Source organism: Oncorhynchus mykiss, chromosome 2 (genome assembly GCF_013265735.2).
Source record: "Oncorhynchus mykiss isolate Arlee chromosome 2, USDA_OmykA_1.1, whole genome shotgun sequence".
NCBI classification, from domain to species: Eukaryota; Metazoa; Chordata; class Actinopteri; order Salmoniformes; family Salmonidae; genus Oncorhynchus; species Oncorhynchus mykiss.
The window spans coordinates 89,204,216-89,228,388 of NC_048566.1; the positions used below are offsets into that span (position 1 = coordinate 89,204,216).

General features: G+C 41.6%; 1 protein-coding gene across 1 annotated transcript; it reads right to left on the reverse strand.

Annotated features, from left to right (window-relative positions):
- Positions 1-1,660: 1,660 nt before the first annotated feature.
- On the reverse strand, positions 1,661-4,370 carry LOC110499228 (iroquois-class homeodomain protein IRX-5). The gene is made up of 3 exons (XM_021576229.2): positions 3,800-4,370; positions 2,874-3,276; positions 1,661-2,654 (listed from the first exon to the last, which is right to left on the reverse strand). The coding sequence occupies exons 1-3, from the start codon at positions 4,037-4,039 to the stop codon at positions 1,957-1,959; spliced, it is 1,341 nt and encodes a 446-aa protein (XP_021431904.1). The 5' UTR covers positions 4,040-4,370; the 3' UTR covers positions 1,661-1,956.
- Positions 4,371-24,173: the final 19,803 nt, after the last annotated feature.

The window sequence follows — 24,173 nt, forward strand, 5'->3', positions numbered from 1 at the left end:
TGGTAGTCCTAGGGGTTATCCCATGCAGAGTGGACCTCACACTGGTTGAGAATGCCCCAGCAGCGTCTACACCTGTTGTTTACGACGCATGTTACGAATACAAATTTGATTGATGTCTGGTGGTGTTTAGCCTCAATGCACAACACAGTTGGGAAAGAGAGACATATGGGCCCTAAAGCCAATCAAACAATTACTTCACTGCAAATGTCAATGTTTGAGTTAATATACAGTGGACTGCTCCTAAATAATAATTGATAAGGTTGTGTCTTTGGTATGATAAAGTTACAGCACAGATATTCTTTAGATTTTATTAATAAGGTTTTTTTTTAAAGAAGAAAAAGAGGTCACGGGCCAATAGTTTGAATGGGTGATATGGACCAAGTCAGCAGTAATATTATACTAATATAATCCATAAATTACTGCTTGATAATTTGATGATTTTGTAGTTATTTCTAGTATTTGAACTCCTTTTTGAGACGGTGGTGGATTGGATTTGGCCCATTGGCTTCTATTTGTGTATGTAGCTGGGACCTAGAAGTAACTCTATAAAACTAAATGGGTAGATATCCTGTACTATTAAAAAAAGGTCATATTTTGCCATCATGAAAAATGTATCCATACACTGTCAATTTGAGTTTAAACAAACAGCATTTATATTTCTTATGACCTTTGTGTAACCTGAGCTTTTACTGAATCCAAGACAACAGAAACATGAAAATGTCCAAATGTTTTTATAATCTTTTAACGTTTTGAGTAAAATGATGGTGTGTCTCAGACTATAGAACGTCTCAGGAAACGTTTAAACGTCCATTGACACAATGTATTGATGTTTCATACACACTTTCTCTGTTAGTTATCCGTTTAAAAAAGGACTTCAATATCAAGAGACTTGAGAAAAATAGCCTATGCAGAAAGTCACGAAAAATCACTGCAACACAGAAAACATGGAATTGCTTTAAATACCTTAGGGATTTTTACATAGCCTTTTAAGTCATTGTGCACTAAGTGCGCTGAGTTTAGTACACTGTGATACGCTTTTCTTACTCTTCTCTGCATGTTTTGTTGCTGTTTGGCTCTTCGAATTCCAGGATCAAGAGAAATCCCCTCCTTCAGGATAACATTTTCGAACGTACACACTTAATTCCTTCAAGATGGCCTTGGAAAATGTAAGCTTCTTAACTGTTAATATTTTCGAAACGCAGATAGGCCTGGTTTACGAGGAATATTTTTGTGCTGTGATCATATTTAATTTCCTCCCTGCTCAACTTTAAAATAAATAAAAAATAAAAACAGATATGGGGATTAGGCCTACATTTTCCACAGTTGCTTCGTGTAATTGCTACTAAAATCTAGCCTGGCTACATGCAGGGGGAATTTTGAGAATGATTTATCCTTATTGAAATGCATATATATTACTTATTGGAATGGTGCTTTGATAATGCAGTTAATACAATAATGCATTGTTTTTTAATCCAATACTTTTGCCGCATTGGCAACTTTCTGTGTGTAGTTATGTGCATAACATGGCTGTGGTTATTTGACAAGGCACAGATGTCAAACATTGCAGCCATGCTATGAAATTAACTTGATAAAAAATAAGATATTGTTTGCATAATGAACGACCAAAGTTAAATATAAATGACAGAGTAACACGCTTTTCTTCTCAGAAAGACTTCAATAAAACTCTTCTTTAATGATTAAATATTCACCACGCGTTTTGACAAAGGAATGCACTTTACTTTCTTCAGATATTAAACATTATCCTTTAAAAAATGCAAAATGTAATATTCAATATTCATATTCCTAAATAATCGTTTGTTGCCTTTTTAGGGACTCACAAGAATACTCATTTTCAATGTTTCCTTTTCCACACTGAAAATATCCTTTATTTTCCCAGTTCGATAATAAATAAATGTTTATATAGAGCCTATAGCTTACCAAATAACACACAGGCTACTAAACATGTGTCATACCTTTCTTAAGTTCATATCTCAAGTCTTTACAAAGATCTATCTGTGTTTGGCTCCTGGCTTTGCTATCTCTTGCCAGTGCCTCGGCTCTGTGTAACATAGTTTGATGTAATCCATTTAAATGTGTCGCTGACCCCACGTTGGATCCGGGGCTGTGCAGCTGTCCAAAAGCGCCATGATAGTTTGAGTAACCCTGGAAAAAGGGAGATGTATAATAGACATGTCTTGAAAGGGCTGCGCTGTGAGGGAAATGATTCTGAGCAGCGGCTCGCGGTGGAGATGACACACTGGCCGGAATCTCTGTGCGCAATTGTCGGGACACGATCTGGGCACCATCGCTACATCCTTTACATTTGTCCGAAGAAGTTGCAATCTCCGCCAGCGACCACAGTTTAGGTTTTGGGGCTGGAAGGGGCGAGTCAATCACTGACGTGGCATTGCTGGAGTTGCCTGTGTCATTACGCCTCGGTGCAGGTGGACTTGTCGTGTCCGCCGAGTCTGAATCCCTCTCCGCTCCAAGGTGTACGTTTTGAGGAGATGCTGTGGTAGTGGGTCCCAGCATCTCGGGCACTCTCCTGTCCCCGTGGTCCTTTAAATCCGGATCAGTTAAGACAGGTTCCATATCATTGCTGCTATTGTCCTCTTTCTCACGGGAGATTCCCACTGGATGTGGATGATGTCCATCTGCAAGAAGATGGAATAAATTAGACCAAATCGTTCCAAGGATTACAGTAATCACCCTTTCAAGGTCTAACGAAAGCAACAGTAAGCCTATGCAATGAATTACATGGAAATAGGACAACATTTTAGTTTTTACAACTTTTGAAAACAATTAAATGCCTATTGAGACAATTAGGCCTATTGCAACTTATAAACGTTATTGGAAAAAAAAATTGAACTAACCTTCATTTTTCAACCCAATTTCTGCTGTGGGCTTGAGTGGCTCGTCGTCGTCGTCATTCTTCTCCAGGTCAATGTTGTCATCCTCTTCCTCATCCTCACTTCTATTCCTCGGGTTCCACGTCATTTTGTTCTCTTTCTTCAAACGTCTTCTGGCGTTAGCGAACCAGGTGGACACTTGGGTAAGGGTCATCTTGGTGATGATTGCCAGCATGATCTTCTCGCCCTTGGTGGGGTAAGGGTTTTTGCGATGTTCATTGAGCCACGCTTTGAGAGTGGAAGTCGCATCCCGAGTAGCATTTTTCCTGTATGCAGGGTCGCCATATGGATAGGGGCCCAATGCACCACCAAACGGGTGATATTCTAAAGAGCCAGTGATGCCGGCTGAAGGATCATACGCGGAACCCTAGAAAGTCAATAGACAGACAATGTATAATCATCTATTTCAAGATTGACTGCACAAGACTGGCAAGCCTAAAATACGATATTCGTAATTTCCAGATCTTACATTTCCAATTCTATTGGAAATTCAATTTCCAATAGAATTCTATTGATTTAGAGATACATTTAGAGATACAAATGGATGTATATTCTAGGCCTTTACATTTAGGCACAGTATATTCACAATTTATGACAGATTAAATATTGGACACTATTTTAACTCAAAATTCTATATTTTCTTTTGCAAAGTTTAGCAAATAATTGTGACTAATCATTGCATAACTTATTATAAATTACTTAAAGCTTTTATTAGGAAGCTTTTATAAATATTTATTAAACATTATAGTCTACTCCTTGCATCAGAAGGCTACACTTCAGCCTACTCGTTCCAAAATCTGGATACAAATAGGCCTTTTCAAGGAAACGAACGGCATTTTTGTTTTTACAAAGTGCCTAGTTAATTATTAAACTGTACAGTATTCACTCACCACAAACGAGTTCATTGCCGCCCTCTGCTCTCCGCTGTACTGAAGGTAAGAGTTGAAGCCTGGCGACGTGCCATTGAACGCCGGTGATCCCGCGTACGGCGCGAAGGCTGAGCCTGTAGATGGCCGGCCCATTTCATCTGTCCTCGGTCTTCCTAAAATCACACTGGAACTGAACGGGGGACAGGAATGGAGAGCCAGAGAAACCGACGGTTGGAAGAGAAAGCCTTGAGGATACGCCATGATGACTGAGTGACCTCCTAAAGTCAGCCACTTAGGGCCACTTTTGAGCTTTCACCTGGTTAGTTGTTCACTCACAAGACTAGCGCATGGAAACACATCTGAAAACAGGCCCTTTCCCTCAATGTTCGCATTTGTGAAATACGTATTCCATTCAATAACATTACGAACTGTTGCGTCGGTTGGTTTGTTGTTGTTTGCTGCAGCAAGTTGTCTGGAAAAGTAGTCTGCATGCAGCCTTCCAGCGGAACACTTTGTCGATGCTCACTACCTGCCAGGCTCTGGTAATTGAGTATTCTGAGGCAAGTGCTCCTCCTGCAAGTGGGAGTCAGCAGAGGAAAAAAGCAACCTCATTCTATAATTGTCAGCTCCACCCCCGTGAATGCGCGCGCGTACACACACACACACACACACACACACACACACACACACACACACACACACAAAACAAAACAAACACAAACACTAAGCTATTATTCTGATAGCCTATTATCGAATCAATATTATGTATTACCTGTAGCCTAAGACAATAAATGATATTCATCTAGGGTCAACTATCGATTAATGATCTTATTAGAAGCACTCCCGTTAAGGAGGCAAACTGCAGTTCAAACAACAACAAAGCATTAACACCACCACTGATTTGGTAAACAGCTGAGGAATGGGGCCAGATAAATGTATCCACTCTCATATTCATAGACACCTCTATGGATTCAATGACTGACCGTCCATGATATCAAAAGTTTTAACCTATACAGTGTTTATTGACATTTCCATTGTTTAGAAACATTGGAGTGAATAGGCTTGCAGTAGCCTACACTGTATTTTAGGTTCTGGTGGAGTAGAAATCAAACAGTTGAATAAGCTCATGAGGAATGTATAAGTCATATTCTTTAGGAATCAATGTGCAGGCCTACAGTATATATCATTCATTTATTCAAAAAATGGATGCAGCCTACCATTCGCAGATTGCCCCTTTAACTGTGAGGGATCGTTGTTTGTACTGTTCTTCAGTTGTAACAATTGCAGATATACAGTCACCTCCAAAATTGTTGGCACCCTTGATAAAGATGAGCAAAAAAGCCTGTTTAAAATCAATAATACAAATACTGAGCTATATTGTATGCAAAAACAAAATAGGAAAATTTGACTATTTTATGCAAAAACAATTGCTCAGAGAAGTATATTTTTGTTTAACAACTATTAAAACAAATTCTCAGAAAGATAGGTGTCAAAATGACTGTCACCCCTGTTTTCATTGCTGAGGCACCCTCACCTTGCGAGGATAACAGCCCTGAGCTTTTTTTTCTCAAATGTTGTATGAGATTGGAGAATGCACTGGGAGGAATATACACCTACACCATTCCTCCATACACAATCTTTCCAGATCCTTGATATCCTTTGGTCTGCACTTATGTACTGCCCTCTTCAATTCAAACCACAGGTTTTTAATGTGTTCTGGAGACTGAGATGGCCGTTGCAAGATTTTGATTTTGTGGTCAAATAGACATTTATTTGTGGATTTTGATCTTGGGGTGCTTGGGGTCATTGCTTTGCTTGCTGGAAGATCCACTGGCGGGCCAAGTTTCAGCCTCCTTGCATAGGGAACCAGGTTTTTGGCTAAAATGGCCGGGTAGGCCTACTTGGTAGAATTCATGATTTTTTAAAATCACCGTTTGCCTTATGTTGAAATTCCTGAGTGTTTTTTTCCCTCTCCGGCAGCTGAGTCATGAAGGATTTCCTGTATCTTTTTAGTGTCTGGGTGTATTGCTACACCATCCAAAGGGTAATTGATAACTTACATTTTTCCCACCGATCTATCAATAGGTGCCCTTCTTCGCGAGGCATTGGAAACTCTCCCTGGTCTTTGTGGTTTAATCTGTGTTTGAAATTCACTACTCGATTGAGGGACCTTACAGATAATTGTATGTGTGGGGTACAGAGATGGAGTAGTCATTTAGAAATCATGTTAACCACTATTATTGCATACAGAGTGAATCCGTGCAACTTATTATGTGACTTGATAAGCAACATTTTTACTCCTGAACTTATTTAGGCTTGCCATAATACTGAATACTTATTGACTCAAGATGTTTCAGCTTTTCATTCTTTATTTATCCTTTATTTCATTCTGTAAACATTTTTATAAACAAAATCCCACTGTGACATTACGTAGATTTTTATTTGACTAGGCAAGTCAGTTAAAACAAATTCTTATTTTCAATGACGGCCTAGGAACAATGGGTTTGTGCTGCCTTGTTTGAACGACAGATTTGTAACTTGTCAGCTGGGGGATTTGAACTTGCAACCTCTCAGTTACTAGCCCAATGCTCTAACCACTAGGCCACCCTGCCGCCCAGATCAGTAACATACAATTAAAACTAATCTATTTTATATTCAGGCTGTAACCCAACTAAACTTGGAAAAGGTCAAGGGGTGTGAATACGTTCTGAAGGGACTGTATGGTGTCCAAGACAACATTGTCTGTGTCAACAACAAGTTATTTTCTCTGTCTCACATAGACCTGTTGGCCTGCCAATGGCAGTGACTAAACGGAGAAGGAGAACTGTCAGGACACAATAGAGGCAACGAGGAAGAGAGAGATAGATGCAACACAGAAGAGAGAAAATTAGGAAAAGAGAGAAGGAGGAGAGGAGGGAGAACATGAAAAGAGTCAGAAGGTGGCTGGTAGGGAAGAGAGTGAGGATGAGGAAGTGACTGAGAATATTGAGGATGAGGAAATGACAGATTACTGAGGATGAGCAAGTGACAGTGTACTGAGGATGAGGAAGTGACTGAGAGTAGTGAGTATGAGGAAGTAACAGATTAGTGAGGATGAGGAAGTGACAGAGAGTAGGGAGGATGAGGACTTGACAGAGCGTAGTGTGGATGAGGAAGTGACTGAGCGTCGTGAGGATGAGGAAGTGACTGAGAGAAAGAAAGAGATGGAAAGGGATGTAAAGGAAGTCTGAGTCAAGAATTGAAAGAGAAACCAACATTTCAAAATAGGTGCTAAAATCCTACAAGATGACAAAAAAAGTTGTAAAAAAAACAGAAAATAATAAGAGGAACACAAAAAGCGTGAAAAGCAAGAGAAGGAACAGAACGAGAGGGAACAGAAAAAAATAAAAGAAGAAGAGAAGAGGAGAGAAAAGGATATAATTCAAATCTTAGAGGAAGAGAAGAAAAATACAGAAAAGAAGGAGAAAAGTAATTTGGAGGCAAAAAAGAAAGAACAACTGAGAATGGAGGAAGAAAAGAAGAGGGAGATGGAGAAGGTGCTAGAAAAGCAGAGGAAAGAAGAGGAAAAGGAAGAGATTGGCAGATGAAGAGAAAAGGAGCGTAAAGAAAGAATAGAGATTCAAAGAGGAGCAGGTGAAAAGTGAAGAGAAGGAACGTACATAAAACGATTGAAAACAAGAGAAGAAATAGGGAGAAAAAGAAAGAAAAAGTGTAAGTGGGAACAAAAAGAGAGAAACTGGAACTTGCAACGGGGGAAATGGAGGAGACAATATTGAGAATGTTTTAATAGTTGCTGTGGGTACGACATCGCCGATGCACTTGCTAATAAACTCGCTCACCGAATCAGCGTATTCATCAATGTTGTTGTTTGACGCAATGCGGAACATATCCCAATCCACGTGATCGAAGCAATCTTGAAGCGTGGAATCAGATTGGTCGGACCAGCGTTGAACAGACCTGAGTGCGGGAGCTTCCTGTTTTAGTCTCTGTCTATAGGCTGGGAGCAAAAAAAAAGGTTGTCGTGGTCAGCTTTTCCGAAAGGAGGGCGAGGGAGGTCCTTATATGCGTCGCGGAAGTTAGAATAACAATGATCCAGGGTTTTACAGGCCCCGGTGGCACAATCGATATGCTGATAGAATTTAGGGAGTCTTGTTTTCAGATTACCCTTGTTAAAATCCCCAGTTACAATTAATGCAGCCTCAGGATATGTGGTTTCCAGTTTACATAGAGTCAAATAAAGTTAGTTCAGGGCCATCGATGTGTCTGCTTGGGGGGGAATATATGCGGCTGTGATTATAATCGAAGAGAATTCTCTTGGTAGATAAAGCGGTCGATATTTGATTGTGAGGAATTCTAAGTCAGGTGAACAGAAGGACTTGAGTTCCTGTATGTTGTTATGATCACACCACGTCTCGTTAATCATAAGACATGCCCCCCCGCCCCTCTTCTTACCAGAGAGATGCTTGTTTCTGTCGGCGCAATGCGTGAAGAAACCAGCTGGCTTTACCAACTCCGATAGCATGTCTCGAGTGAGTCATGTTTCCGTGAAACAAAGTACGTTACATTCTCTTATGTCTCTCTGGAATGCAACCCATGCTCGGATTTCATCAACCTTGTTGTCAAGAGACTGGACATTAGTGAGTAGTATGCTCGGGAGCGGTGCGCGATGTGCCCGTCTCCGGAGCCTGACCAGAAGACTACTTCGTCTGCCCCTTTTACGGTGTCGTTGTTTTGGTTCGCCGGCTGGGATCCAATCCATTGTCCTGGGTGGTGGGCAAAACACAGGATCCGCTTCTGGAAAGTTGTATTCCTGGTCTTAATGATGGTGAGATGACGTTACTCTTATATCCAGTAGTTCCTCCCGACTGTTTGTAATAAAACCTAAGATTACCTGGGGTACCAATGTAAGAAATAACATGTAAAAAAACAAAATACTGCATAGTTTCCTAGGAACGCAAAGCGAGGCGATCATCTCTGTCGGCCCCGGCTTTAAGAGCCGGCTTTAACCACTGCCTTTTAACCACTGCTTTTTAACCACAGCTTTAAGGCCCCGGGTTTAACCACTGCTTTTAATCAGGGCAAGGTGACCGGAAACATGGCCGAATACAGTGTAGCTATTCCCTCCGCAAGGTAATCAAACAAGCTAAGTGTCAGTATAGAGACAAAGTAGAGTCGCAATTCAATGGCTCAGACACAAGAGGTATGTTGCAGGGTCTACAGTCAATCACGGATTACAAAAAGAAAACCAGCCCCGTCGCGGACCAGGATGTCTTGCTCCCAGACAGACTAAACAACTTCTTTGCTCGCTTTGAGGACAATACAGTGCCACTGACACGGCCCGCTACCAAAACCTGTGGACTCTCCTTCACTGCAGCTGACATGAGTAAAACATTTAAACGTGTTAACCCTCGCAAGGCTGCAGGCGCAGACGGCATCCCCAGCCCCATCCTCAGACCATGTGTAGACCAGTTGGCTGGTGTGTTTACGGACATATTCAATCAATCATTTTCCCAGTCTGCTGTTCCCACATGCTTCAAGAGGACCACCATTGTTCCTGTTCCCAAGAAAGCTAAGATAACTGAGCTAAACGACTACCGCCCCGTAGCACTCACTTCCGTCATCATGAAGTGCTTTGAGAGACTAGTCAAGGACCATATCCCCTCCACCCTACCTGACACCCTAGACCCACTCCAATTTGCTTACCGCCCCAATAGGTCCACAGACGACGCAATCGCAACCACACTGTACACTGCCCTAACCCATCTGGAGAAGAGGAATACCTATGTGAGAATGCTGTTCATCGACTACAGCTCAGCATTTAACACCATGGTACCCTCCAAACTCGTCATCAAGCTCGAGACCCTGGGTCTCGACCCCGCCCTGTGCAACTGGGTACTGGACTTCCTGACGGGCCGCCCCCAGGTGGTGAGGGTAGGTAACAATATCTCCACCCCGCTGATCCTTAACACTGGGGCCCCACAAGGGTGTGTCCCTGTTCACCCACAACTGCGTGGCCATGCACTCCTCCAACTCAATCATCAAGTTTGCAGACGACACTACAATGGTAGTCTTGAGGACCCTCAAAGTGTGGTGTCAGGAAAATAACCTCACACTAAACGTCAACAAAACAAAAGAGAAGATCATGGACTTCAGGAAACAGCAGAGGGACCACCCCCCTATCCACATCGACAGGACAGTAGTGGAGAGGGTAGTAAGTTTTAAGTTCCTCTGCGTACACATCACGGACAAACTGAATTGGTCCACCCACACAGACAGCGTGGTGAAGAGAGCGCAGCAGCGCCTCTTCAACCTCTGGAGACTGAAGAAATTCGGCTTGTCACCAAAAGCACTCACAAACTTTTACAGATGCACAATCGAGCTCATCCTGTCAGGCTGTATCACAGCCTGGTACGGCAACTGCTCCTCCCACAACCGTAAAGCTCTCCAGAGGGTAGTGAGGTCTGCACAACGCATCACTGGGGCATACTACCTGCCCTCCAGGACACCTACACCACCCGATGTCTCAGGAAGGCCATAAAGATCATCAAGGACAACAACCACCTGAGCCACTGCCTGTTCACCCCGCTATCATCCAGAAGGCGAGGTCAGTACAGGTGCATCAAAGCAGGGATCGAGAGACTGAAAAACAGCTTCTATCTCAAGGCCATCAGAGTGTTAAACAGCCACCACTAACATTGAGTGGCTGCTGCCAACATACTGACTCAACTCCAGCCACTTTCATAATGGAAAAATGTATGTCATTTTTTTTTATCACTAGCCACTTTAAACAATGCCACTAATTATAATGTTTACATTCCCTACATTACTCATCTCATATGTATATACTGTACTCGATACCATCTACTGCATCTTGCCTATGCCGTTCTGTACCAACACTCATTCATATATTTTTATGTACATATTCTTCATTCCTTTACACTTGTGTGTATAAGCTAGTTGTTGTGAATTGTTAGGATAGATTACTCGTTGGTTATTACTCCATTGTCGGAACTAGAAGCACAAGCATTTCGCTACACTCGCATTAACATCTGCTAACCATGTGTATGTGACAAATACAATTAGATTTGATTTGATTTGACGGCAGAGATGAAAATAAGAGAGAAGAGCAAGAGTGGAAGAAGAAAGATCAGGACAAAGAGGAGGCAGAGATGAAAGAGGAGAAGAAGAAGCAGAGATGGATGGAGCAAGTCAGAAAACAGATGGAACAAGCCAGAAAATGTGAAATCTTCAAACTTGAAAACGCATCACACTTTGTACAACACTTTGTATCAGAACAAAAAGTTAAATGCTTTGGCACATTTTTTGCAGTATTACTTTAGGGCCATTTTGCAAAAGGATTCATGTTTTAGATTATTTTTTATTCTGTTCAGACTTCCTTCTTTTCACTTTGCCATTTAGGTTAGTATTGTGGAGTAACTACAATGTTGTTGATCTATCCTCAGTTTTCTCCCGTCACAGCCATTAACCTCTGTAACTGTTTTAAAGTCACCATTCGCCTCATGGTGAAGTTCCTGAGCAGTTTCCTTCCTCTCCAGCAACTGAGTTAGGAAGGATGCCTGTATCTTTGTAGTGACTGGGTGTATTGGTACACCATCCAAAATGTAATGAATAACTTCACCATGCTCAAAGCGATTACATTTATTTTTATTTTTAACCATCACCCAAATAGGTGCTGTTTGCAAGGCATTGGAATACCTCCCTGGTATTTGTGGTTGAATCTGTGTTTGACATTCTGAGGGACCTTACAGATATTTGTATGTGGGTGGTACTGAGATGAGGTTGTCATAAAAATATAATGTTAACCACTATTATTGCATACAGAGTGAATTCATGCAACATATTATGTGTTTAAAAAAATGAAACCTTTAATTAAACAGGCAAGTCAGTTAAGAACAAATTCTTATTTATATCAACTGCCTACCAGGGAACAGTGTGTTAACTGCTTTGTTCAGGGGCAGAACAACAGATTTTTATCTTGGGGATTTGACCCAGCAACCATTTAGTAACTGTCCCAACACTTTAACCACTAGGCTACCTGCCACCCCAGTACCCTGTGACTTGATAAGCAACATTTTTACACCTGAACTTATTTAGGCTTGCCATAACAAAGTGGTTGAATACTTATTGACTCAAGACATTTCAGCTTTTAATTTTGAATTCATTTGTAAAACAAAACAACGAAAAACATAATTCCACTTTGACATTATGGGGTTTGTGTGTAGGCCAGTTACAAAACACTTGTTAAATACTTATTGACTCAAGATGTTTCAGCTTTTCATCCTTTATTAATGTGTAGACATTTTTATAAACAAAATCCCGCTTTTAAATTATGGGGTATCGTATGTAGATCAGTTACATAAAATTAAATCTAATCCATTTTAAATTTAGGCTGTAACACAACAAAATGTGGAAAAACTTAAAACTTCTTGTAACTAGGGGGCAGTATTTTCATTTTTGAAAAAATAACGTTCCCAGAGTAAACGGGATATTTTGTCAGGACAAGATGCTAGAATATGCATATAATTGACAGCTTAGGATAGAAAACACTCTAAAGTTTCCAAAACTGTAAAAATATTGTCTGTGAGTATAACAGAACTGATATTGCAGGCGAAAGCCTGAGAAAAATCCAATCCGGAAGTGACTCATGTTTTGAAAGCTCTGTGTTCCGATGCGTCCCTATTGAGCAGTGAATGGGCTATCAAGCAGATTCCGTTTTCTACGTATTCCCCAATGTGTCTACAGCATTTTGACGTAGTTTCACGCATTTATGTTGAAGAATGAGCGTAAGCGACTATATTGCGTAAGTGGTCACCTGATGGCTCTCAGAGTGATTCTTGCTTAAAATACAGAGGTAGCCATTTTTCCTCTCGGTCCTACTGAAAAGCCAACTGTCCTGGTTGATATATTATCGAATAGATATTTGAAAAACACCTTGAGGATTGATTATAAACAACGTTTGCCATGTTTCTGTCGATATTATGGAGCTAATTTGGAATATTTTTCAGTGTTTTCGTGACCGCAATTTCCGTCGATTTCTCAGCTAAACGTGAGCTATTTCGCCTACAAAAATAATATTTTTTGAAAAAAGGAACATTTGCTATCTAACTGGGAGTCTCGTGAGTGAAAACATCCGAAGCTCATCAAAGGTAAACAATTTAATTTGATTGCTTTTCTGATTTTCGTGACCAAGTTGCCTACTGCTAGCTGGACATAATGCTATGTTAGGCTATCGATGAAGTTACACAAATGCTTGTCTTGCTTTGGCTGTAAAGCATATTTTCAAAATCTGAGATGACAGGGTGATTAACAAAAGGCTAAACTGTGTTTCAATATATTTCACTTGTGATTTCATGAATAGGAATATTTTCTAGTAATATTTATGTTCGCTGCGTTATGCTAATTAGTGTCAGATGATGACAATGATCCCGGACACGGGATGGGTAGTTACAACAGTTAAGCGGTGAATATTTTCTGAAGGCACTGTAGGAGGGGTTTATGACTTTGTGGCTGTGGTAACTAGTGATGACCAGGACCCAATGCCGTGTTTCTGCGCATGAGCTTAGCTAGCAAACAGCGCCATGACATTGCCTACAAGGATGAGCGGAGATTTCTATTGGAGAAGGATTTTCAGCCTATCTTCATACTGTACTGTCTTTGATGGAGTTTTGGGATAAACGCTGACAATAAAGTCCAAGGTTAACACAAGCTTAGGAGATCTTGTACATTTTGTTATATGAGATAATATCAGTCAGTTGTTAACATGACCTTTATGAGTTTACTCACTTCCGTCATCATGAAGTGCTTTGAGGGGCTAGTCAAAGACCAGATCAACTCCTCCCTCCCCGACACATTCGACCCACTCCAATTCCATTACCGCCCTGACAGCTGCCCCCAGGTGGTGAAGGTAGGCAACATCACCTCCTCTACACTGATTCTCAACATGGGGGCCCCACAAGGGAGTGTCCTCAGTCCCCTGCTGTACTCCCTGTACTCCCATGACTGAGTGGCCTCACACAGTTCCAACTCCATCATCAAGTTGCGCACGACTTGGCAGTAGTAAGCCTGATAAAACAGGTGCAGGGCCAGATGGATTACCAGGATGTGTACTCAAAGTATGCGTGGACCAACTGGCAAGTGTCTTCACTGACATTTTCAACCTCTCCCTGACTGAGTCTGTAATACCTACATGTTTCAAGCAGACCACCATAGTCCCTGTGCCCAAGGAAGCGAAGGTAACCTGCCAAAATGATTACCGTGCGGGTCGAGAGTTTCAAGTTCCTTGGTGTCCACAACTATTTTTTATTTTTATTTTATTTCACCTTTATTTAACCAGGTAGGCTAGTTGAGAACAAGTTCTCATTTACAACTGCGACCTGGCCAAGATAAAGCATAGCAGTGTGAACAGACAACACAGAGTTACACATGGAGTAAACAATTAACAAGTCCAAACACACCAAAACAGCCGTGAAGAGGGCACAACAACACCTTTGCATCACTGCCTGGTCTGCTACTGCACGGCAAGCGGTACCGGTGCGCCAAGTCTTGGACCAAAAGGCCCCTTAACAGCTTCGACCTCCAAGCCATAAGACTGCTAAATAATTCATCAAATGGCCACTGGATTATTTACATATTTACCCCCCCATAAGTTTTTACCTTCGTTAACTTGGTAAATATTTTCTTAACTCTTTCTTGAACTGCACTGTTGGTTAAGGGCTTGTAAGTATGCATTTCACGGTAAGGTCTACACTGTTGGTTAAGGGCTTGTAAGTATGCATTTCACGGTAAGGTCTACACTGTTGGTTAAGGGCTTGTAAGTATGCATTTCACGGTAAGGTCTACACTGTTGGTTAAGGGCTTGTAAGTATGCATTTCACGGTAAGGTCTACACTGTTGGTTAAGGGCTTGTAAGTATGCATTTCACGGTAAGGTCTACACTGTTGGTTAAGGGCTTGTAAGTATGCATTTCACGGTAAGGTCTACACTGTTGATTAAGGGCTTGTAAGTATGCATTTCACGGTAAGGTCTACACTGTTGGTTAAGGGCTTGTAAGTATGCATTTCACGGTAAGGTCTACACTGTTGGTTAAGGGCTTGTAAGTATGCATTTCACGGTAAGGTCTACACTGTTGGTTAAGGGCTTGTAAGTATGCATTTCACGGTAAGGTCTACACTGTTGGTTAAGGGCTTGTAAGTATGCATTTCACGGTAAGGTCTACACTGTTGATTAAGGGCTTGTAAGTATGCATTTCACGGTAAGGTCTACACTGTTGGTTAAGGGCTTGTAAGTATGCATTTCACGGTAAGGTCTACACTGTTGGTTAAGGGCTTGTAAGTATGCATTTCACGGTAAGGTCTACACTGTTGGTTAAGGGCTTGTAAGTATGCATTTCACGGTAAGGTCTACACTGTTGGTTAAGGGCTTGTAAGTATGCATTTCACGGTAAGGTCTACACTGTTGGTTAAGGGCTTGTAAGTATGCATTTCACGGTAAGGTCTACACTGTTGGTTAAGGGCTTGTAAGTATGCATTTCACGGTAAGGTCTACACTGTTGGTTAAGGGCTTGTAAGTATGCATTTCACGGTAAGGTCTACACTGTTGGTTAAGGGCTTGTAAGTATGCATTTCACGGTAAGGTCTACACATGTTGTATTCAGTGCAAGTGACAAATAAAGTCTGATTTGATTTAATTACCAACAACGACAAGATGGCCCACAGGAAGGAGGTAGGCACTCTGACGGTGTGGTGCCAGGTAAACAACCTGTCCCTCAACATCAGCAAAACAAAGTAGCTGATTGTGGACTTCAGGAGAAACCTGGCTGGGGCACACCCCCATCCTCATCAACGGGGTGGACACGTCTCTGTGGAGCTGAAATGGTCAAACCGCTTTGGACGCAGTGGTGAAGAAGGCACTACAGCGACTCTTCAATCTGAAGAAATTAGGCCTGTCCACGCTGGCCCTCACAGTGTTATACAGGAACACCATTGAGAGCTTATTGTTGCGCTGCATCACAGCCTGGAACAGCAACACTACCGCTGCGGACCACAAGGCAATACAGAGGGTGGTACGCTCAGCTGAACGCACCATTGGGTGCCTTTCAGAAAAACTACAACACCAGGTGTTGCGGGAAGACATGGCCTGTTCTCCCCGCTTCCATCTCTCAGATGCGGGCAGTATACTGTATGAGTGTCATGGCAAAAACTGTAGAACTGGCCAATAGCTTCTACCCCCAGACCATCAGGATGCTGAATAGGCAGTTACCTGTCCCCCTCCTCTATTTAAAGTTATATTTGCCTAAAAGCCTTAACGAGTTTAAAATGCGATGGCCCATGGTTATTGTAAGCTTCTACTGTAAACACAACGCTCAACAGCTCTGTTTAGTCAGACCTGTGTGCATGGATAGAGTTTGTCTTATTTGTGGTTACTATAACCAGAGTGGATAGCTTAACAGACATCACTTTCACACTGGCCCATGGTGTGTGGTCAGTCTCTGTCATCATCGTTGTCTTAAAAGAAAAATCTACAAACTGTATGGGGTGATCTTGATAAGCTCTGTGTGTCTGGTTTTCTTTAGATGACAGCCACACCACAACCTACCACCCAGGAGAAGTGACTGTGACGTGAATCCACAGGTAAGCTGTCCCATTGATAGACAGACTGTAATAGCTGGAGCATGAGTGATGATCGCAAACCTAGATGTGTAGAATATAGAAGCCCTTGTTGAACCTGGCTACTGTATGTCCCTCTAGCCTTCTCTTCTCTGTGTCTCTGTCTGAATGGAAATCCTTCTCTTATACAGTGAAGTGTTATGATGCGAATGCTGTGTTGATATTCTGAAATTAGTCTGTTCTCCCATTAATTTATCTGTGCCAGATACTAGGAATTTGTTGTTGACAATGTTTAATATACAGTATTACAAAACAGCAACCATATGATTGACAGCTAGACTTTTAATACACCTGGGAAAGAAATTGGGATAATATTTCCATTTCAATTACACAATACATTACCAGAATGTGCCTGAAGAAAGAGAGAGTACTTTTCATTTGAAAATAAGTCAGTAACCTGGAGACACTAAACACATATTGATTGAGCATAATGAAGCCTGAGCAATGTGAAAACTCTTCTACTTAAGGAGTCTCTCTAAGTACATCATAAGCATGACCACACTCCTTATTGCTGCCGGGGGAAATGGTGCTGTTGATGATGTGTATGTGTGTGTGTCGGTGTGTGTGTCGGAGTGTGTGCAGGGGGAAATGGTGCGGTTGATGGGCATGATCATTTGTGGCTCATATGCAGTTTCTCAGCTTATAAACTACAGATGGGTTGAGTAGATTAGTGATGGTATTTTCACACTTTTAAGCATCCCTTACTAATGCACTGCAATGTACTGTTAGGTTACAGTTAGGGAGGAGTATGATGTAGGCTTGCATCTTATCAGCACTGTTGGTTACAGTGTTGGATGGATGAGAATCATATTAGTTAAAGGCCATAAATGCATGTGGTATGGTGGTGATCCAATTCTAAACAGCAGTTATATAATATGATAGCCTGTTATATGCATTCATTCTTTATCCAGTAGCTTGACACCAGCTGGTGACCCAACATGTGTTTGTTTGTATGACCATTTTAATTACCTGGAAACGCAATATAATTCAAATGTACTTCTTATGTCTTAAAGGTACAGGTACTGTAATTGCCAAAATAAAGGAAACACCAACATAAAACATCTTAATAGGGCATTGGGCCACCACAAGCCAGAACAGCTTCACTGTGCATTGGCATAGATTCTACAAGTGTCTGGAACTCTATTGTAGGGATGTGACACCCTTCTTCCACAAGAAATTCCATAATTTGGTGTTTTGCTGATGATGGTGGAGAACGCTGTCTCAGACGCCGCTCCAGAATCTCAGCATTTTTATATACATGACCCTAAGCATGATGGGATGTTAATTCCTTAGGAATTGCTCAGGGACCACACATGTGCGGAAGCACCTGCTGTCAATATACTTTGTATCTCTCATTTACTCAAGTGTTTCCTTTATTTCGGCAGTTACCTGTATGTAAACAACTTGTGAGGACAAAGTTGAAGATGCACAGTTCCAATTCATCATCTAATTCCCCCACAGTCTCTGTGGTACTGGTTCTTTTGTGAAGATAATTCTGCAGATGAAAGCAAAATCTCCTCTCTTTTTTCCCCATTCTTTATTAATTTGCTTAGCCTGGAGGGCAAATGACAAGAGGTTACTTGTAAGACAGTGTGTTTAATTAATTCGAAAGATACATTCCTTTTAAAAATAGTTGTTGAAGTATAAACTGTAATCCTTGTTAGCTGGACTCAACTGTAATTACTACCCATGGGATTTGTGTATTAAGCATGGGAAATGTCGGGGCATTGTCTGTGTTAATGAAAGGACTTCACTGTAAGGGCTAATGGTTACTATGACAGCACTGCCAGGGAAAGAGAACTGGGATATACTATAGTGTTATAAACTGTATTCAAGAACGAGGCTTTTAGCCTAGAATTCAAAATGTGTGTGAGCGTGTGCTTGCATGTGTGTGTGTGTGTGTGTGTGTGTGTGTGTGTGTGTGTGTGTGTGTGTGTGTGTGTGTTTGCGTGTAATCTGTATATGCACACGTTTGTATCTGTGTATGTTTTAACCTCTGCATCTTTCTCTCCTTTGGCAGGCGACTCCGTGCCCTATGACAGCATCTTCTTCAGGTCTTCAGGAGTCCCAGCAGGGTTTGGAGGGAGAGTCAAGGCCTCCAGAACATCGCCAACAGCCAATGACAGCGAGACAGTTCCAAGACTGGCGGAATAGTCTAGGTAAGAGTTCAGCACCAGACCAGGAAACATTGCAAGGTCTAGACCGGGGTCCAGCACAAATCCAGGAAAACACTGTAGTGTCTTGACAAGGGTTTAGCGCAAGGCCAGGTGAGACCATATAGTCTAGATCAGGGTACAGCTCCAGCACAAGACCAGGACAGTCTGAATCAAAATGACTCACATCAAGTCCAGGATCAAAATGGTTCACTGGGCTCAGAGAAATTCTCTACAGAAGAACAGGATTCTCCAGGAAATGCCCAGGACCAGGATGAGGATCCACTGGGGAACCAGGACTATCAGTGTAATGTAGCCCCGAAGCAATGCACAGCTCAAACCTAGAAAGGCTCGAGGGAGATCTAGGCAGGCTGAGTAGTGTGAAACAGGATCCATTACCACTCCCTGGACAGGACCACGACAGGCTGCATGAAGTCACCATTCCCAGCCTGCTATCAGATGAGGACCAGAAACAGGCACAGGACTCTAACCACGATCTTGCTGGAGATAAGCATGTACCATACTGCACTGACTAATCCCCAAACCCAAACCAGGACCAAGAGCAACTACTGGGATCACACCAAGACCAGCAGAAGGTCGTCCCAAATGGGCCACTCAACCTAGACCTGGACCTGACCACAGATGATGCGTAGGGGGAGAAAGGGGGCTGCATCCCAGCAGTGGTGATCACCCAGGCAGAGGAGGTGAGTAAAGCTACAATACCTGATGGGAAATAATATCTCTAACACTCATTGATATTCATGGGTTTCAACTGTAGTTCCACACCACTCTCTAGCTATACTGCTCACACTGCCAAAATGTCTTCTCTTCCTCCAACCCTTTGTTTTCCCAACTCGCAGGTAGCCCTTTCTTCTCAGTCGTTGCCTGCTTTGTTCTTTGTTTAAACTATGTCTCTGATCATGTTCAAAGCCCAGCTTTTCTGACAGCTTTTCTTTCTCTCACCCACTCTCTCTTTATTCTTTCATCAAATTTTGATTTTTTCTATTCGATAGAGTTTCTGCATTGTTCGTATATTACCTGTTTTTATAGGTTTGGGGTGGTAATTAGGCATTCATGTCCTGCTTCCACTCATCACAATGTTGATTAGAGATGATCTGAATGTCTTCAATAATATTTGTTCAACTGCAGATGGTTCTCTTATTAAGCCAATGATCCTTCTTTCTGAATCACAAAGCCCCCTTTTAGTGAATAGACTGAGTTCATAACAAGGGACATTTAGGTAAGGACATACAATTTGGTTGATTTTCTCTTATCCAATCACTAAACCTTCCATATTGGTTCATTTTGAACATAACACTTGAAAAATGCTAATATTGGTCTCATGACTTGAATGGGATTTGTGCCACAAATACACAAACTAAACCAAAGCATGGATTGCTGTCATACCTTGTCCATAGACTGCTTTCAGGGTAAAGAAACCAATATAATTTTGTAATTTGGGTGAACTATCTCTTTAAGCCAAGCCGGAGGAATCAGAGGGGGTAAATGTGAGAATTTAACTCTCTTGCAGCCAGCGCTCCTATGATAGAATCCATTACCCGCTCTCATGTGTACATGTTCAGTGATCCAAACCGTCTCCAAATAAGTTTCCCTCACAACCTCTCCCTCACACACGGCAAGCTTAAACCAAATTGACTTTACCGATCTGAATTATGAAGATACCGATATCATGCATAAAGTTATTTACCCCTCTGAAGAATTGGAATAAGTAATTTCCTCAGATGGCGATACGGGGAACTAATATGAATGCAAATAGGATTAGAGACTGCATTAGTGTCTGATAAACAATTTACAGGCCTCAGTGTTCGCTGGGGAATACACAAACTCCTGGTTACACACACACACACACACACACACACACACACACACACACACACACACACACACACACACACACACACACACACACACACTCCTGGCTGCACAGGAGGGAATGGGAAGATGCCAATCCGAAAAGAGAGAGGGTCCGTTCTAGCTATTCCTCTCTTTAGACCTCCTTATCTCCATTAACCCCTTGAGCCCCCAGCATCATTAGAACTAGATCAGACCATGCTGTTACATTCTAGCATGATAAACAATCTAGCATGAAATATAATTCTAGCATTAAATACACTATCTACAAATTGCAATGTCTTTTGGTTGCCCTTTTTTGGCATAGGTATTCTGATATTTCCCATGATATTTTAGTGCTGTTTTTTGTTGTTGTCCGAATAAAGTCATTTTTTCATGAAGCTACTTCCTTCCTTCTGCTTACAATGTTGCAAATCGTCCCCCAAATTTTCAACTCATTGACTTCTGTAAGGTTTGCTTTAAAATTGAGTTTGGAATGCCATAATGTTCAACATACAGTTGAAGTCGGAAGTTTACATACACTTACGTTGGAGTCATTAAAACTTGTTTTTCAACCACTCCACACATTTCTTGTTACAAACTATAGTTTTGATAAGTCAGTTAAGGACATCAACTTTGTGCATGTAGTATTACCAACAATTGTTTACAGGCAGATTATTTCACTTATAATTCACTGTATCACAATTACAGTGGGTCAGAAGTTTATTTATTTTACCTTTATTTAATTAGGCAAGTCAGTTAAGAACAAATTCTTATTTTCAATGACTGCCTAGGAACAGTGGGTTAACTGCCTGTTCAGGGGCAGAACGACAGATTTGTACCTTGTACCCTGCCGTTTACACACACTAAGTTGACTGTGCCTTTTAAACAGCTAGGAAAATTCCCGAAAATTATGTCATGGCTTTAGAAGCTTCTGATAGGCTAATTGACATAATTTGAGTCAATTGGAGGTGTACCTGTACATGTATTTCAAGGCCTACGTTCAAACTTAGTGCCTCTTTGCTTGACATCATGGGAAAATCATGAAGAAATCAGCCAAGACCTCCTACAAGTCTGGTTCATCCTTGGGAGCAATTTCCAAATGCCTGAAGGTACCACGTTCAGCTGTTCAAACAATAGTATGCAAGTATAAACACCATGGGACCACACAGCCATCATGCCACTCAGGAAGGTGACGCATTCTGTCTCCTAGAGATGAACGTACTTTGGTGCGAAAAGCGCATATCAATCCCAGAAAAACAGCAAAGGACCTTGTGAAGATGCTGGAGTGAACAGGGACAAAAGTATCTATATCCACAATAAAACGAGTCCTATATCGACATAACCTGAAATGCTGCTCAGCAAGGAAGAAGCCACTGCTCCAAAACCGCCATAAAAAAGCCAGTTTGCAACTGCACATGGGGACAAAGATCCTACTTTTTGGAGAAATGTCCTCTGGTCTGCTGAAACAAAAATAGAACTGTTTGGGAATAATGACCATCATTATGTTTGGAGGAAAAAGGGGAGGCTTGTAAGCCAAAGAACACCATCCCAACTGTGAAGCACGGGGGCATCATGTTGCGGGGGTGCTTTGCTGCAGGAGGGACTGGTGCACTTCACAAAATATATGGCATCATGAGGCAGGAAAATGATGTGGATATATTGAAGCAACATCTCAAGACTTCATGATTTTCCCATGTTAATGCTTGGTCGCAAATGGATCTTCCAAATGGACAATGACCCCAAGCATCCTTCCAAAGTTGTGGAAAAATGCTTAAGGATAACAAAGTCAAGGTATTGGAGTGGCCATCACAAAGCCCTGACCTCAATCCTATAGAACATTTGTGAGCAGAACTGAAAAAGTGTGTGCGAGCAAGGAGTCCTACAAACCTGACTCAGTTACACCAGCTCTGTCAGGAGGAATGGGCCAAAATTCACCCAACTTATTGTGGGAAGCTTGTGGAAGGCTCCCCGAAACGATTGACCCAAGTTAAACAGTTTAAAGACAATGCTATCAAATACTAATTGAGTGTATATAAACTTTTGACCCACTGGGAATGTGATGAAAGAAAGAAAAGCTGAAATAATCCTTCTCTCTACTATTGTTCATTTCACATTCTTAAAATAAAGTGGTGATCCTAACTGACCTAAAATAGGGAATTTTACTGGGATTAAATGTCAGGAATTGTGAATAACTGAGTTTGTGTATTTGGCTAACGTGTATGTTAACTTCCGACTTCAATTGTATGCTTGATGATGTGTGTGATAAGTTTGTAAAGCAACCATTGCAAAAAGTCTCCATTTAACTTTTTAAGACTCAAGATGGAGATGAACAGAGCAACCACATCTGAACAATCAAGAAAATAGTAAAAGTGAAAGCCAGACAAAACAGTGTCAACACAAATTTCAACAACAGAGGAGCTTAGCAATAGCCCCGAGGTGTACATTTGCTTGTCAGAGTTCTCTTCCCTTTTTGTGCTACCTGGCTGCCAAGGCATTGCAAATCACTGTTCTCCTTCCATTGCCAATGATTGGGTGACATCCTGTATGTTTTCAACTCGGCTGGCATAATCATCTCCTTCCCCTCCTTCTTCATCCCCATACTGCGCCCTTCTCATCTCGGGTATCATACTGCATTCACACTTCATTTGTGTGTCCTTGTTAATGGTCTATGTGGTGGTATTTGAGTAATGGGGAAATTTTAATGTACAGCATTTGTCAGTAACTGTTACCAATTAGAGTCCCCCTGTGTCATATATGTAGGAATGTCTTCCATCTTGTTTTCTAGTGGCATTTATCTTCCCAATATAAACCCAGTGGATAATTTACATAATCTCAGTTGTGTATTAAATAGAATTGACGTACATGACTGCAACTCATATCGTAACCGCAGATTTAAACAGAACATTTCACGAAACTTGCTCTGTAGCTTTCCTGCAGTCAAATGACCAACTCGCCCTCTAGTGGTCTCATGGGTGGAATGTTAGTCATATTTTTCATAATTTCATAATTAATAAACCTTTTATTTTTTTTCCGCCGAAATTCCAGTGTTTCCATGTCAAACGATTTTGTTATATTTTAGTCTTCTTTGATGCATATAAAGTGTAATATTGGGATGCAAACTCAAAATTGAATACATTTCAACTCTACATTTGACATGATACAGTTGTCTTCTATTTTTTAAGCCCATAAACTTGTGTGTGAGGTGTATACTTTTGTTTCAAAGTAGATTTGTCTAGGACTACCCAGAATTGCGGTCTAAGGCACTGCATCGCAGCGGCCCAGCGTTGTCCGAGTTAGGGAAGGGTTTGGCCGACCGGGATGTCCTTGTCCCATCGTTCTCTGGGGACTCCTGTGGTGGGCCGGGCAAATTCACGCTGACTTCGGTTGCCAGTTGTCTGGTGTTTCCTCCGATACATTGGTGCGGCTGGCTTCCGGGTTAAGCGAGCAGTGTATCAAGAAGCAGTGCGGCTTGGCAAGGTCGTGTTTCGGAGGACGCATGGCTCTCTACCTTCGCATCTCCCGAGTCCGTACGGGATTTGCAGCGATGGAACAAGACTGTAACTACCAATTGGACATCACAAAATTGTGGAAAAGTATAAAGCACAAAAATAATATAAAATAAAAACACTACTCAGAAACCCTCTGTGTAACCCAGATTTAGCCCACTGCAGTACAATATTTTAGCATTAGGACAATAACATT